Here is a 16525-nt window from a genome sequence, read left to right as displayed (position 1 = left end):
CTGAATGTGTTATGATGATCTGCTGAGTGCAGGACTTCAGTCTTATGTTGTCTAAAAGAACCAGTTAAAACTTGTAGTAGGATTTCTGGTTCGTTTGAGAAAGGCAATATGGCCACAGCCAAAGCTCAGTAAATATAAATGTATGTTTTAGTGAATTGGTATAACCCAAAACAATGAACTACATAAACAGACAGAACTGATAATATGAGGAAAGATGAAATCAAGTAAATAAACAGTGGTGGAAAGTAACCAGGTGTATTGACTCAAGTACTTATCTTTAAGGATAAAGCTGGCATTATTCTATGTTTTTGTTGCCAGCAAAAACAACATTGCATCAGCTTGTCTCTCAATATTTTGATTTCCCTAGCTGCCATTGTTTCCTAGTGAATGTCATTTATGTCATCATGACATCTTTAAAAATGGGTCACAAATATAATACATGTTTTGTAAGTCTAAATAATTTCTTTAAACAGCTGGACGCTTTGGTTTTTAGCAAATGTTACCCAAACAGCAGTAAATAGTGCATTTTTGGGGGACTATTTTTAGCAGCGGATTAATACAAATTTCATGCACAAGTGAATATTTACAACTGCAGGATGGTGTGTGTGGAGTCAAAAATTAACTAGTGCCCATGTTCATGGTAATGAAGTAATATGTCACCCATGGCAACAATGTGGCCCACTAATACTTTTTTTTTTATAGCTGTTTTGGACAGCAATAACACTGAATGGCAGAAAGGAATAAGCTGAATCAGGCTTTGGTTTAACAGGTCACTTGTTTTTCATGGGATTTGTTGACAATAACAAACATATAGACTATCACCAGACCTATCCTTAAAGTACAATTTTGATTACTTCTTTGAGGTATTTCTACTTTACTTTGAATATTTATATTTAATGCTACTTGATAATTCAACTTCACTCGATTCAGCAGCAAACGTTCTCACTTCAAAACATTTGTGATTTCTGATCGTCTTATCTCAACAATGATAGTTATTGACTGCACTACTCAATAGTAATGAAGTAGGTAAAATCTGCTCTATCAAGACCAGCTGTAATATTAAAATGCTGCAAACATATTGATGTTTCAGTAATAACAAGCCAACAGTATATTATATGTAACCATATAGCACTAAAAGGGGTCAACTGATTTTACTTTTAATACTTTAAGTACATTTTCTGTACACTTCTGTAGTTTTGAATGCGCTTTGTTACTAATTGTAACAGTATTTTTTATATTATCATATTGCTACTTTCACACCAGCAAAGAATAAATAAGATTTATGTAACCATATTGTAGCTGTTGTTTCTCTGAAGTGCTGCTCGGAACACACGTCATACACAAGTCAAGGCAAAAGAAATAACACTTGCAAGATTATGAACAACAGTTTAATACAGAAGACGGATTTCCCCCAAATCAGAAAGAAAAAAAAAATTCCCCTTAACTCACAAAGCTACTCACTGGAGATCTGATATGTCAACCACTGTGGGAATGAATATGAAGTTAACGAACAGGACGTACATTACAGCAGAAGCCTGTGACACTGTGGTTTAGCTCATCGATCATCATGCTGCCACTATGTTAGTGATGTCAACTGAGTTCAAAGCTACATTTTTACCTTGCAGGCTCTTGGTTGCATCCTTCAGATTGTAAAAACCACAGGAACAATTTTCTAAAAGACATCAGTGTCAGATGCTCCACAATTTATCATCACAATACAAAGGATTATCATTAAAACACATGACATTTTTAACCTCTGATTCTCCAATCAAGACCCTGTTTACATGCTTCCCCGAAGTCCCAAAATACATTTACACAGCATTAATGTTGTTTTTCCTTTCTCTTTTTTTTTCTTCATATGTTCAGAAACTGTACACAGATTATATTGTTGCTGAAACAAACATGGAAGGTGGATCGTTTGGGAGCATCTTCTTACAGTGCTATTTCCGGATTATCTGAAATGCAGTGACACAAAAAGCACACAGCACAGTAATAACCTTTCCCAAAGCAATACTATTCCAGAAAATACAACAAAGGTTGGCTGATTTCTACCAGCCTGTGGCAGATTAACATGAAGATTACAAGGAACAGAAGCTGTTGTTAAGAATGTTTTTTGGTTAGTCTTCATTTTGCAATATTTATGGAAAAAAAAAAATAAACAACTGAGTTTTGACACTGAATTCTCATCAACTGCATAAGCTGCAGCCTTTAGCTCCAAACATGTTTTGAGCCTTAGCTGTAACTATTTTTTTACCCCGGGATTCTTCCACATTTTTCATTTCAAGATACATTTTTTCATCGCAGCCTTCAGCTCAACATTACAAATTAAAACATCAATTATCTGATTATCTTACAGCAGGGTGTACAACTACATCAAATGGGTTGTCAAGCGCTCAAGGACGGAACAATTTTCCCCATACTTCTGAACACCGTTTATCTTAATTCTGAACTCATTTTCAAATTCATGTTAGCACAGGACCTTGCAATCTGGCATATATGTGCTAATGTAGAGCAGCAATAGACAGCAGTAAAAGTGATAATCAACAGAGAAGAATCTCTTGACTACTGCCGTAAAGTGTTTATTTCATCGTCTTCCCCTTTTCCTCAGTCACTTCCATTCACAGATCTAATAGGCACTTGAACTACCTAATGTCCCAGTATAATCACCATGATATAATAAACACAGCTAGTTACACTAACGAGGTAATTACTTAAGACAATTAGCACATTATCAAATACTTCTTTGTCAACACTCTTTGTCTTCACATAACACATGTGCAGTATTATTGAGTAATAACAGTTTGAAGAAGTTGAAACACTTACAATTTATTCAATATGCACTTCTAAACAGCAAGGTGCTCTGAAATCTAATTAGATTGTCTACTCTTTAAATTTTCTATCAGTCAATGCTGTTAAGTTACTGCAATCATAACAATGTCTATGGACCCATGTGCAAAGAAGCCATGTTGACAAAGTCATGTCCCACATACTTTGCATCACTGTAGCAGGAACTAAAAACAACATTTACTCATTTACAATGAATCAGTTGTTTTAGATCTGTGAGCGGAAGGACGTACAACGGGGGGAAAAAACTTAACAACACACACTTGAAAGTATCTGCCTCTCTGCTTATCTCCATCTCGCTGAATCCCTTTGAGCTTTAGAGGTCAGGGGTGTTATGCTCATCCTAGCTGGGGGGCAGGTTCTGCGGTCCTGGCTGAGGCACACAGGCTTGCGGATGTCATCTGTTATTGCCAAACTCATCAGATGACCACGTTTTAAACAATACAAAGTAGAAAAACAACTTGGTTCTAAAAACCACTGAACACACACGCATACACACATACACGCTTGCATCAAAATAAACATCTGCTCTCATGTGATAAGAGTTAGGCTGGCAACGATCACTGAGGTTGAATGTAGGAAGGCAGTGCATGGAAAAGGCAAACTGGCATCAGGGATTGATTAGACGGGCCTGTTCTCTGACTGGGACTCGCTGTGGCTCACAAGGCCTTCTTGTTGACTGACTTGTGTAGGAGGAGATGGTGTGTAAGGAGGTGGGGCTTCATTTACACTAATTGAGTCTCCTCCCTCAGAAATGAGAGGAGTGTGATATGAAGGACGAGGAGCGTCTGCCTCACCACCATGGGCACACTCGCTGTAGGGAGGGGGCTTCAGATCATCCTCTGAAAGGAAAGGAGAAGAGAGGTCAAACTGGTCCATCAGCTTTATTCAAGTCTAAATATATGCAAGAGGCCAAATGAAAGCTTCAACATAAAGAAAACAGTTTTTTAAAAAGGGAAATATCATAATTTTATGTGATTTTCTGTTGTTTTTTTTACTGTTATAATGTCGGATGTCTATGTTAAACATGTCAAAGTTCTAAAACTTGAGGTGAACATATGTAAAAGTGCTCCCTGAAAGTCAAAAGCCAGGATTTCAGCCTGCTTTGAATGCTTCTTTTGCAAAGTTACTTCTACTTCCTCCTCGTGATGACAAATTGTTTGTGCATGCCCAAAAATGGCCGTATCTTCCATAACCTTTATTGCTAAGGTTGTTTTATGGATTATTGGCATTGTCTACTTGCATATTTTGGATCGGATTCCAGCTCAAACATGTACGGATGTATTTGAGAAGTTTCATTTGAAGTAAAGAAAGAGGAAAAAGAAGTGAAATCCGACTACTATTGGGCTCATCGGGAGGGGGGCCTTAAAGAAACAGGAGCTAAAATGGCCTGTTTCAGACAGAGGCTGAACTGAGGGGCTGCATAAATGTGTAGAACTGGAAATGTACATGACATGTCCCCTTTAAACAATATTGTATGGCTGCAAGAACTACCTTCTTATTACCATTTCATGCATGAACACAATCAAAATATGTCTATTAGAGCAAGTCCTGAAACACACACACATTAGTATTTGAGATATTAAAAAAAAAAGATCTGATGTGATGACGAAAATGAGGCTGTATTAAATAGTGTAAGGCTGTATTCAGACCAAATTAGGCAGTGCGCCCACCACCGCAGGGTTGAGCAGAGGTGTGTGGGGGTGTGTTTATTTGTGCTCCATCACGTATTATTTTCTGATTATTTCACAGCGGTTAAGTTCTAGAGAACAAATATCCACGCCCACTCCTCCACTTGATCCTGCAGTGGTGGGCTGCACTGGCTGATTTGGTCTGATACGGCCTCATACAGTTAGTGGTGAAATGTCCCCATTTCAACCCCTTATAACCACATCCTGCTGTCAGACTGAACAAGCACTTCAGATCAAATGAGATACTGTATGCAAAAGAGGAGACTGAAACTCAGAATGAAACATTTGGCCTCTGCTACTTTGTGCCCTGTAAGACAAACTCTTTCACAAACTTGCAATGCTATCGGACACACAAATCTATAGTTAGCCTTGTGAGAGACAGAGAAGGTTGAATGTAATGTGAGCACTATACCCAGCTCTGTTCTCATTTAAATATTACTGTGAAGAAGAAGGGAGAGCAACGGAGCGATTAGGAATAGAAATACAATATGAAAAATGGATTGGGGTGATGTAGGGGAAACATGGCGTAATAAAGAAAAAAAAAAAAAAAGTAGGCAAAATGTGACAGCTCCCCAAGTACAAGTAGTCTGCTGGGGGATGTGGGCTTTTCTTAGTTAAGAGACAATTTCCTCTTACAAGCTTTGCTTCTGCCTACACAGCCAAAAACAAGGAAGAGAAATTAGTTAACTTATACTGACACATGCTGTATAAAGAAAAACTGTTGAAACTGTTTGTTTCATTATGATTACATTATTTTTGCTTTATAAAGCAAATGGAGCACTGTGTTTGCATTCATGTGAGACTAGTTTACAAATGTAAGTACTGTAGACTACTGTAATATTTTAGTTCAACCTGGTTGTGGTGATGACCACTATAAATCAGTACGGCACCAGGCTGACCATCATCGCACTGATTCTGACAGAGTATTGATGCTGGCAGTGTTGGCGAAGGTGCATTTTGTTATGAGGCCCTTTGACCTGTACACTATAAGTGAAGCTAATTGGATTAGTCAAGTGTATGCCAATAAGTGAACAAGTCATAACTTTAGGCATACTTTACTGGATGCTGTGAACCATTAAAGAAACGCCCTTTATATTTTAACTGAGAAACAGTATGTGATGTACTGCAGCCAAGAGCTGTGGCTTACAGGAAGTTATGAATGAAGAAGTGGAAGTGATCGGTTTGATGAATGAGGAAGCAAAGGACAACTGATATATTACTGGGTGAGAATGTGTGAAAGTGCTACCTCCAGAGACTGCCTCATATGGTGGTGGCATGTCCAGGTTGGAGAAGGATGCAGCTGGTGGCAGGGCTGTGGAGGGCTCCTCTATTGAGAGGTCATCCTGGACACCATACCAACTCGGCCAGACAGAGGTTTGCTACAGCGGAACAGAAACACAATTATGGTCAATGACGCATACAGAAAAGCAGAAGCATACATAAACACGAGCGCATATACACGTACACTCACACTTGCAGCAAAAAGAGGCAGTTGAAACAGTCAGAAATCAATCAGGTAAAGCCAACTGCATAAATGTCAACACTGCTAACACAATAAGGACACCAACTAGGCTGGTTTTACTGTACACATCTCTGGAGAAGACACTGCTGCTGGTTATGATAATATTGAATTTCTTTGTCTGCCCCTCCAGTGAGCCTTCCCTTTAACTCTTTGCTTCTTTGCCTTGATCGACATACACCAGTTTAAACACACTTCAGTACAAACATCACTAAACAAACAGCAAGACAATATTCTTGGAAAAGACTGAGATCATGTGTGGTGATAAGGGCTGCCCCTCTTAAACTACTTCTCTGTATTTAAACAAGTGTTTTCCAACATGGGGCTGACCAGCATGGACATTTTCATCCACAACCTGATGAACCGTGTAAACTCCCCATAAAGCCGTTTACACAAAACGCAGGAGTGAGACGTCAGCTAGTGCATCACATAAATAGGCAGCTGATGAACATGATACACTAGATTGTGACATTTGCAGTATTAATTCTATTTTCAGTCTCTTTAAGTAAATAGGGAGACGGGGAAAAAAGATACAGCCTACATGACTAATATCGCACATAAACAAGGGTGTTTAATCACCTGAATAGATCTAATGTGTTGGTTGCTATAAACAGTTAGGCCTCTGATCCCACCTACATCTTCTGAAAAAGCCGTCTTAAACTCTCAGCTAGCTAATTGCAAAAGTAACAGGAAAAAGCCACATGAGGTTATCGAGTAGGGAAGTCAGCGATGATGGACAGATGACCTCGCAGCCTGATGACTTAATTAGTTCAAAATCAGCATCCTGTTGTGGGCGTGATGTGGAGAGATGAGGAAACACACAGCTCCGACAGACCACGCCAACCAAATCTATTTACTGCACCAAGCATATAGCGGTCTATACAGTTATATAAGTACTGTTACATGTTTATGGCAGATCGCATTGCATCCTTGCAGTCTGGCTAAAAAAAAAAGAAAAAAAAAAAACATTATTATGTTTTAAAGAAATGGTCCAAAAACAATTAAAATGAAATCTAATCATCTATAAACTATTAATCTCTTCCATCTCTCATCTCTCTCTCTCTCTCTTGAGGGCCTACATGCATCAAAAGTTTTTCCTTATAGCTCTTCTGGGTACACTTTGTCTTTTCAGGTAACCATGAATAAGATTATCCGGGAGGCTTAGTAAGTGATACTATATCAAGACTTTTTCCCCCCACTATGTTTGATTCATTTAAGCCCAGAACTCGAGTCGTCTTGGCGTTACTCCAGAAAACTTTCAGGGTGCCGGGTTATGGATGACCATGGGGCCTCCCTGCTGCACATTCCATTAAAATCTAAACAGGGAACATTATACACCAGAGACGGCAGAGGGAACAAGGGGGAGAGGTAAGAAGAGCAGGAAAAAGAAGGAAAAGGATTGAAGACAGGGATGCAGAAAAGGTAGGAGTAAACAGAAGAGTTGCAGGACAAGAATATATTAGGAAACAGAGTGTGAGGGAGAAAAGATGAGCACAGGAAGGTGGGAGGGTTTCAGTTATGAAATTAAGTCTGTGATTGTCATCATATGAGCAATGTGTCATTATAAATAACACCGGATCTGTAGCCAATAAATGTCTGATAAGAAATGACATCTGGCAAACTTAAGCTGGGCTGGACTTTCTCTCAAATCATGCAAACATTTCAGATAGCACACAGGATGTTATAACTGGTCTAAGGGAAATCCAAGGCCAAAAGCCCGGGCACCTCTCAGTTTCAATTGCATCATTTATATTTTTAAAAATGGGGCATTTCCTGTTGCACAAATATTCCAAACAATGCTAAAAATATCACAAGTTGGGCCCCTTAAATGTGACTAGTACAATGATAAAGAACGCAAAAGCTGGGGCAGTGTGAAGACTAACAGGAGGTTTACTTTTTATACCAACTTCCACTTAAATTGAGTCAGTTCTTAGAAAAATGTGGTCATACTTTCATCATCCATAACACATCTTTTGCACTAAGTCATGATAAGTGGGCTATAGTTAAAAATGAGTTGGAAAAATGTCCAAAAATCTGTTTTATATGATTCACGGAGCATATTTTGGGCGGGTTCTGAATCATGGAGATTGCTTCCAGGTGTTTTAGAGAGGCAGTAAAGCATAAAGGCCCTGGGGGAAGCACAAACATGAGGACGGTCTAAACCTGTGGCATAGCCCACAGAAAGGACTCCATACAAACTGATGTTAAGGAAAGACATAACTGTTCTCGACGTATCACCAAAAACATCAACACAAATTAAACCACATTCAACTACCACTTGAAGGCAGCAATAAAAGAAGCCTGCACTCTTTAACAAACTTCGAAATATATAAGAAAAGCAAGTGTTACATCCACAAAATGTAAGAAGTGTTTTAAACCGAACAATTAATAATGATCTGTTAGAGAGCAGCGTAACAAGCTCCATAGACTTATCTCAATCTAAAGCAAATGAAAAGGCAAGAGGAGGATATCATTTGTTCCAGTTTACATGTGATAAGAGATTGCTATATCAAGATTTGGGCTATTACAAAAAAACTCCAGTTACAGAAACATTTTTTAAATGTAGAGAAATATCGAGTCATTTGAGCAGCATGTATTGCTTTCTGTAAATCACTCTGCTCCTGTCTCGCTGTCAACATCTTTACTGATGATATTTGCACAAAAAGATCTCACATCTATTGGTGAAATTTTACAATCGTGCTTTAAAAAAAAAAAAAAAAAAAAAAAAGGGGCCACCTACGCACTCAACCTTACATATTAACTGAAGAACTGTCAGACCTCTGATGTCAACAAGGTCAAACAAACTGAACAGAAAAATGCAAGCATGCACGTGCATGCAAACCAGCAGCATGTAACTATTAATGTCCACAAGCAAGCAGTACGTCACTGAAAGTGAAATGTGGCCTGTCTTGTCATTCTGTTTGAAGTGAGAGTGACTGACTCAAAACCACATGCCCTCTCCAAAGAGCAAACAACTCCTCTGCAAAAATGTAACACATCAGTGACCTTATTTGGCTTTTACTTACTCACCGTACCATACTCTAGTCTCTCAGCCTATGTAAAGCAATCCTCTTTATAACCAAAATCCTTAAACCCATGTATACATTGCCTCAGCCATAATGAAAACATGTCCTGGAGGCACAGAAACTTCTTCTTCTGTAGTTGACAGCTAGCTTATGTTTTACAAATGTAGGATGTGAGGGTTTACACTTACACTTTGTCTCTCACACATTTGATGAAGGTATGCCCTTCCTCCAACAATTACTATCTGAGCATTGCGTGGGTTGCTCAGGTATGCTGCCAGTTGCCTCTGTCTTGATCGGTACCAGCACACATAGAAGAATATCTTGATGATGATGAATATAATAACAACTCTGTGAAGCAGAAAAGGAAAGCAAGAAAGCAGATTAATGGGAAATGTGTGGGCAACTTTACAGATCAGTTCCAAAGTCCACCTCAGTTTCTAAAAAATGCTGTAATTATCCCACTAGACAGGTTATACTCACATGTACCAGTACAGCTCCATTTTTGTGAGATGTCGATCACTGGCCAGAGGCTCTCATAGTTAAAGAACAACTTGGCTGATACCTGGCCAAAAACACAACTTGTCAGAATTTTTGGAAATTTTCTAACTAAATGACGAAATCCATTACCTCACCTTTATTTAATCAGTTAATAAGATAAGTCACTTTTATAAACACAGAAGCTCAAAACATCCAACATGCCTTAACTGGCTAGGTTAAGTTAAATGTTTAACCACTTTCAGTAACTTGAAACAGATGTTTAGCACAACAGCTCCTCCGTTTAGTGAGTGAGTGAGCTAGCAACCAAAATTTGCTAAAAGCAAACATAAGAAAATGATGGTGGACTTACTTTTTAGCGACAACTTCGCCTTCTGACTTAGCTGGCGAGCTGTGCCATTTCCCTTGTCGTTCCGGGGATGTGATGCGAGTAGAGCTCCAGGAACCAGCTGAGGCTATAGGCTAGTTTAGCTCGGCTATCATGTAACGTTAGCAGGCCACAACAATAACAACAGCCGCTTCTCTATTCACCCACGCCGCCGAAAAAAAACTACTGTAACTGACCTGCTTTATTAACATGCCTTCTTGGGAGTATATACAAGGAAGAGCACTAGCTACTTATTCGGCAAGTTGTTTGTGAACTTTGTGAAAAATCTAAACTAGTCCTGAGTTTTAGCTAGCATTACAGGCTTCACCTAGCACATCCCTGTGCGTTCAATGCTGCCTTGGATTTTACAGTGGGCGGTGTTCTGCTCTTGTTGCCTTCTGTGCTTCCCCTAAACTACCCCCTCTCGCCACAGACGTCAATTACGTAATAATTACATTTTATCAGTTTCGTTGTAAGCTCAAATGCCGTCGTTGCTGTAAGAAATAACAGTGTTATCTCGAAACTGTTGTTGCTTTGTTACTTTGAACGTTGCTTTTATAACCAAGCACCACAGAGCTACTTTGTAATGCCTTAGGATAATGTAAACGCGAAGAGCTATCTCAAGTAGGTTCACATTATTTTATTTTCTGTATGGCACCAAGAAAATTTTAATTCAACCCCCCCCCCCCCCAACCCAAGATTACATTTCAGCAACAGCGTTATCACACACACACACACACACACACAATAAAAAAAGAAAAAAAAAAAGATCTTTCCGTGGTGACTTTGGGGTGCGTTTCTTTGGGCTCCATCACAAATGTTAACATTTCTGATGGTCATGGAAGGTAGCAAAGGCTCGTCGAACAAAAGGGTAAAAATAAACAAAATAACAGCATATTTCTATAAACTAAGCCATCATAATATCATACGCATACAAATACTGTTTGTAGAATAAGCTTTGTGTTCATTGTTAATAATCTTCAATGATCATACATTTGTTTAGTTAATGTTGAGTCTTCAAAGTCAATTTCCCCGTGATACCTTTGATAAGCCATTCACAGACAGCCATTCAAATACTGATGATGGTGACAGGAGTTTCACAGGACATAAAAGACGTAAATGAAACTGAAATCATTCAATAATCTAAAAGGTCATGTCAGGTTGTTCCTACGTCCCCTGATGCTTTGCCGCCATCTAGTGGCCATTGTTGCATAATGCAATGAACCAAAGAGACAATTAATTACAGATTGCGCAGGACACAAAAACTAAAATAAACGTGCAATAAAATAAAGGTGTAATTGATATAAATTGATGAAGTCAAAAAAACTCATCAGAATATAAAGGTGAATGTGATTGATCTAATTTCCAAGCAGAACACCAGTAATCAGCAACATCTCTCAAATGACAGAGATATGACATAGAGATGTGACATAGTACTTTAAACAAGAATATCTAAAGGTTTAAACAAAACCAACTAGCAACACCCACATTTAACCACACATACAATTCAACAAAACTGAAAGATCAATCATTGTGTCATCCATAGTTTCAATCCAACATTTTCAGAATAAAGAACACACTGATATTTTTGTTGGATATTATGTTGCTGTGCACATAACAAAAACACTTATTTGTTTATTTATTTTAAAAAGTATTTCAGACCTGGCAAGAGTATTTGATTAGTTACTTCAAAATATAGGTTATCTTTTAGTAAACACAAAACAAAACAAATCCATACTACCTTATCCTGAATATGTGCATTTGCCCCTGCCATTGAAACCCTATTTGTAGCAAATTTGTGTGATTTGTAAAACAGTAACACATTAGAGTCAAATCATCATTTTATAATCAGTGAAAGTGATGCTTTGCAAAGCTCTTCACCAAATGCTGGTCAGTATACTGCTGTGTCAAAGTTTATATCAACTATACTTGTTGATATTTACCATAACAGCTTTTAATCGTAACTTAAATTTAAATTTACACCCTCAGCTATTTTTGCAATAACACAAACCTGCTTTTAAGAGACTTCACATTCTTCACATTATCAATATTTTGTCAATGACATAACACTTCTGAGTGGCTTAGTCCGTTCTCTTTCTTATCGGTTATCTTCCACAATGATGGTGCGTCTTGGGTAGGTGTCCATTTCCACAAATATGTAACGGAACTCGTATTTTCCAGTTTCAGGATTCTGTAAAATGACAAGTAATTAGATATTTCTATGATAAAACAGTGTCTCAATATTGCCAGAGAAAAAATTTTGGAATTACATCTAACTCTCACCTCTGCAAATTTACAGTCTCTGCTTTACAATTTCTTTTACTGGCCTTTGGTATGTTACATATGTTTGATACATTGTCATGGACCAAAGGATTGGAGAAATACCGACCTCTTTTGACTCTGAATGTACGGTTCCTTTGCGGCCTGGCTCTGAGCCTTCGATGTAAAACTTAAGTCTCATATGCTTCAGTCCGTCCTTCAGGTACTCCAAATGACTAAGTGGAAACACACACACAATTTAAAAATACTGTAATACCTCATTATTACCTCCACATACATATTTGCTTATGTGTAATGCAACCTATTTAAAACACTAATATATCCTGTTCTTGCAATAGTGCTGAATGCTTTAACTTGTCACTTGACTGAAGGCTTTTTTTGCCTTTTAGTCACTCACATATTGATACAGGGAATAAAAGCATATGACAACTAAAAATGTCATACCTATACAGAAATGTGCAATTTATTCATTTACCCTCGTGTACTAACAATCAGCAGCTTGCTTGGACATTTGCTTTCTAATCAATGTTCACAGTAAGAAAATTCAAACCTGACTTGCTGCCTCCTTCCTCGACGGGTCGTCTCACCATAACACTTGATTGGTTCTCCAAAAGCACCAATAACCTGCAAAAATGTTTTAATGCAGTTTACTTTACAACATAACATCAAGAATCGAATTACTGTCATCCTTAGCAGGCAACTCTTATGTAGCATTAGTTAAAGCCACCAGATTTAGAATTACTTTGTAAATTGTCAGATTAGGTATAGGTAGAGTACAGTAAATGTACAATATGTAGTTATATACTGTTAGAGGGCAAGTTATCCGCATGTTGTTGAATTGTTTAGGAGAGAGATACTGTTTGGGCTCAACAACCTATGATCTCATTCTTACCTCTGGGTGCAACCTGACTTTGTCGAAAGCTTTCCCATAGATTTTATTTGGACTCGAGGTGGAAAACAGCTCCTGGAAGACCACATATAACAGACCACCTGAAACACACACACATACAGGACAAAAACAAGTTAGGATGCACTATAACTGAACAAGAGCTTCAGTTTGAATGAGAAGCAATAAATCTGCAATTGTTTGTGATAGCATCTCTTGGAGTCTTGACGTACTCACCTGTCACTCCAAGCCCGATGAGTACAACTATCAGGTAGGTGAAGTCTCGGCCAGCATCTTTCACTGGAAGACATTTGGGAGTGCAGGGGTGTTATAGAGATTATAATTCTGACCCAAAATAATACAAATACTTTGTTTCTGAAATGATTAGCCAACTCTAACTAACTGTCCTGGTGCTTTATCAAGTCACTTGTGAAAGATATATGTCATGTTTGTCATGATATGTAGAGACTTTTGGAGGACAAAACATTTTAGTGAATAATGAAAACAGATGGTTACTGCTGTACTACAGTTCCTGGCATGAGCTGTGAGAGGTGCTAGGAAAAGGACAATCTTGCCACCTCCAATATATAGTAATATCATAAGTGTTACACTCATATTCATCTATGTGCAGTGCATCATCATTACTGTTTTGTTGCTCATACTGTGCAGTTTCTTTGACAGTGTGGAAAATGAGGATGTTTCAGAGCACTGATGCCAATATTGATATCGGATATTGGTCCGACATTGACTCAAATGTCATTGACTATGGGCTGATCAGGTATTGGATACCATTATTTTAATAAATAACAATTCAGTAAATTTATATCTATGTATTTATTTGTTACATTTTGTTTTACAAAGTTAGCAAATGTTTAAAGCTGGAATGAGGGACTTTTGTCTCCCCCTTCTGGCAGTGAGAACTTACACTTTTCCTAAACATTAATAAGCTGCATACAGCTTATTAATTAAACACTGGTATCTGCCGATACACAAAGCCCAGGTTTCCGTATAGGGACTTAAAAAGTCGGATCGGTGCATCCCTATTTAAGAGACGACTTAAATCAAATCTGTGTCAGTGTGATGTCTTACCTTTCTGTGCAGCTGAAGGCTTTGGGCTCCCACTCTGATACTTGGAAACTGATGTCTGCCCGCCGTCTCTCTCCTCAGGACTGCTTTTATTTCTGGTTGAAGAGTGCAGAGAAATGCCCCTCCGTGTCTGTGCCTGTACGAAGCAGCTCAGTACTGGCAGGACAGAAGAAGGAGCCTGAACTCCTTTGTGAAAGCTCAGTCTCGACATTGTTGACACTGTCCTGTGTGTGTGCATGAGCAAGCTAACATGTGTCAGTTTGCATGTCTGTACAGCGTATTGTGTCGCTGTCTGTTGAAGATTCCGGTGTAAAGCTTTCAATATCTGCCTATAAGCCATGATAGTGTCCTCTGTGGGTCAGCTTAAAACTCTTATGTTGCCTACACAACCAGCTAGCAAAGTCGAGCTAGTGTTTTAGTGTTAGAAAGCAAAAACAGTAACCTACCGTAGTCTATAATAGTATGAAAAGCAAGTTATTATACATGAATGCGCAACTTACAACAGAAACTAACCCAAACAAACAGACTGTGCTACAACCATGGTCAAACCAATAGTGCTATTTGAAGTCTTTGAGGCGCATACTTGTGTCGTCACGCACAACGCACAGGATTCATGGGAGATTGAGTTTATGATGTGGCACCAAACCTGCTTGCACCACCCACAGTCTACACACCTTCACACGATTTTTAATCGTTGTTAATGACACTGAAAAGGTTCAATTATATAAACTTAAGCTTTTAAATGAAAGAAACACACAAGAGTTATAGTTCCAGCTCATATTTTTTAAATTAATAATGGCAGCTATGTGCTGCACAATGATAACCAAATGGATATGGGAATCAATTTTAGGTAACACTTTATAATACTGTTACCATTTTTGGTAACACTTTATAATACAGCCCGCGTTTTACGGTGTAACTTCCTCGTATGAATCCGTACATATAAAATACTCTCCGGTTCTTACTCGTACTTAATTGTAGATACAGCGGACGAAAACAAAACAACGAGAAACAAGGGAGTAACAATTGGGGTTTTAAAGTGTAACTTCCCAACATTTACCATGTAACTTCCCGAAACTTATGGTGTAACTTCCTCGTATGAATCAGTACGTTACATGTGTATATGTGTACTAAGATCAAATATTTTTGCTCATGGCAGTTATGACAATCATTTTTTATGCATGTGTGTTTGACAGGCAAGCTTCACCCACTCTCAAGAGATTTATTATGCTTATGTCTTCTACTTCATTGTATGAATTTGAATAGAACAAGTCATGAAATGGGTCTATACTTTTGAAAATAAGCTCCTAGCACCCATGTTGGTCCAGCACTGCAGCAGCTCATAACAGGCAAACTTACCTCTCTCCAGTGCACAGCTATGAAAGGCTTGTATTGTATTCCGAGGATGAAAAAACAACAATAAAGTAATGTAATAATATACATAGTATATCTTTAATTACACAATAATAAGGTACGCAGGAAGTTATGAAAAATGATTTTATTCTTTAATTACACATAAATCACAACGTATGTGCTGTTCTCCCAGTCTTACTCTGTAGGTACAGACTACTTACCCTATAAGTACATGGTAACAACAGGGAGGAGGCTGGATTATTAAGTTCACACTGTTCCCCAGTCCTTACTCTGTAGGTACAGACTAGTTACCCTATAAGTACATGGTAACGACAGGGAGCGGGCTGGATTATGTTCTCCCGTCCTTACTGAGCTGTTTGGTTCTGTTACCTTTCATGTCACAATCTAACAACATGCAACGTGTCATTAACAACACACCAGACCAACATTTTGAACAGACAATGAGAAAACATTATTGAACATGATTAAATAGAATATTTTTCATTTATAACTTCTTAACTATATAAACTACTATTATACAATATAAATATTCTATAAGAAGAACAAAACAGGAAACTATGTTTAAATTGTAAATGTAACAGACCAAGGAGACACCAAAGTTTTCCCCTCCTGAAGCTATATCCATCTGTAATCGCAATTATTGAAGTGTATTACAGTATAGTGAAGTCTAAAACACACATGCACACAATTGTTACATAACAGCATTCATTACATTAACCACACCCCCCCAATCCACACACCCACAATTAAAAATGATAGTTACATGTTATTCTGATATTACGTAATTTGTAGTAGTGAATAACAGTTTAAAATAAAAAGCACAATGGCACCAGAAATACAGGTATAACATTTTCACGTACAGTGCACATACTGTACCTCGGCAATGATGCTTGTCAGAGCCATCGTTGTTCTGTCCACATGATCCATGGTTTCAAGGCCTGGGACACACAGATTGAT

General features: G+C 38.1%; 1 protein-coding gene across 1 annotated transcript; it reads right to left on the bottom strand.

Moving 5' to 3' along the window:
• Nucleotides 1–1370: 1370 nt before the first annotated feature.
• timm21 (translocase of inner mitochondrial membrane 21) lies at nucleotides 1371–14782 on the bottom strand. The gene is made up of 10 exons (XM_042399569.1): nucleotides 14198–14782; nucleotides 13346–13408; nucleotides 13115–13212; nucleotides 12773–12846; nucleotides 12332–12437; nucleotides 9928–12133; nucleotides 9561–9642; nucleotides 9269–9428; nucleotides 5782–5914; nucleotides 1371–3686 (listed from the first exon to the last, which is right to left on the bottom strand). The coding sequence occupies exons 1-6, from the start codon at nucleotides 14532–14534 to the stop codon at nucleotides 12041–12043; spliced, it is 771 nt and encodes a 256-aa protein (XP_042255503.1). The 5' UTR covers nucleotides 14535–14782; the 3' UTR covers nucleotides 1371–3686; nucleotides 5782–5914; nucleotides 9269–9428; nucleotides 9561–9642; nucleotides 9928–12040.
• Nucleotides 14783–16525: the final 1743 nt, after the last annotated feature.

The sequence above is a fragment of the Thunnus maccoyii genome, chromosome 21 (genome assembly GCF_910596095.1).
Source record: "Thunnus maccoyii chromosome 21, fThuMac1.1, whole genome shotgun sequence".
Lineage (NCBI taxonomy): Eukaryota > Metazoa > Chordata > Actinopteri > Scombriformes > Scombridae > Thunnus > Thunnus maccoyii.
Note: the sequence above shows the minus strand (reverse complement) of the source record. Positions and strands in the feature narration are given on the sequence as shown.

Bases quoted from the DNA above. Each gene is read 5' to 3' on its own strand.
- timm21 (XM_042399569.1), bottom strand. From the start codon at position 14,534: ATGGCTTATAGGCAGATATTGAAAGCTTTACACCGGAATCTTCAACAG. The intron at 13,409-14,197 runs GTAAGACATCAC...AATGTCTTCCAG, and splicing joins GCCTTCAGCTGCACAGAAAG to TGAAAGATGCTGGCCGAGAC. The intron at 12,847-13,114 runs GTAAGAATGAGA...ACATTTTTGCAG, and splicing joins AAGTCAGGTTGCACCCAGAG to GTTATTGGTGCTTTTGGAGA.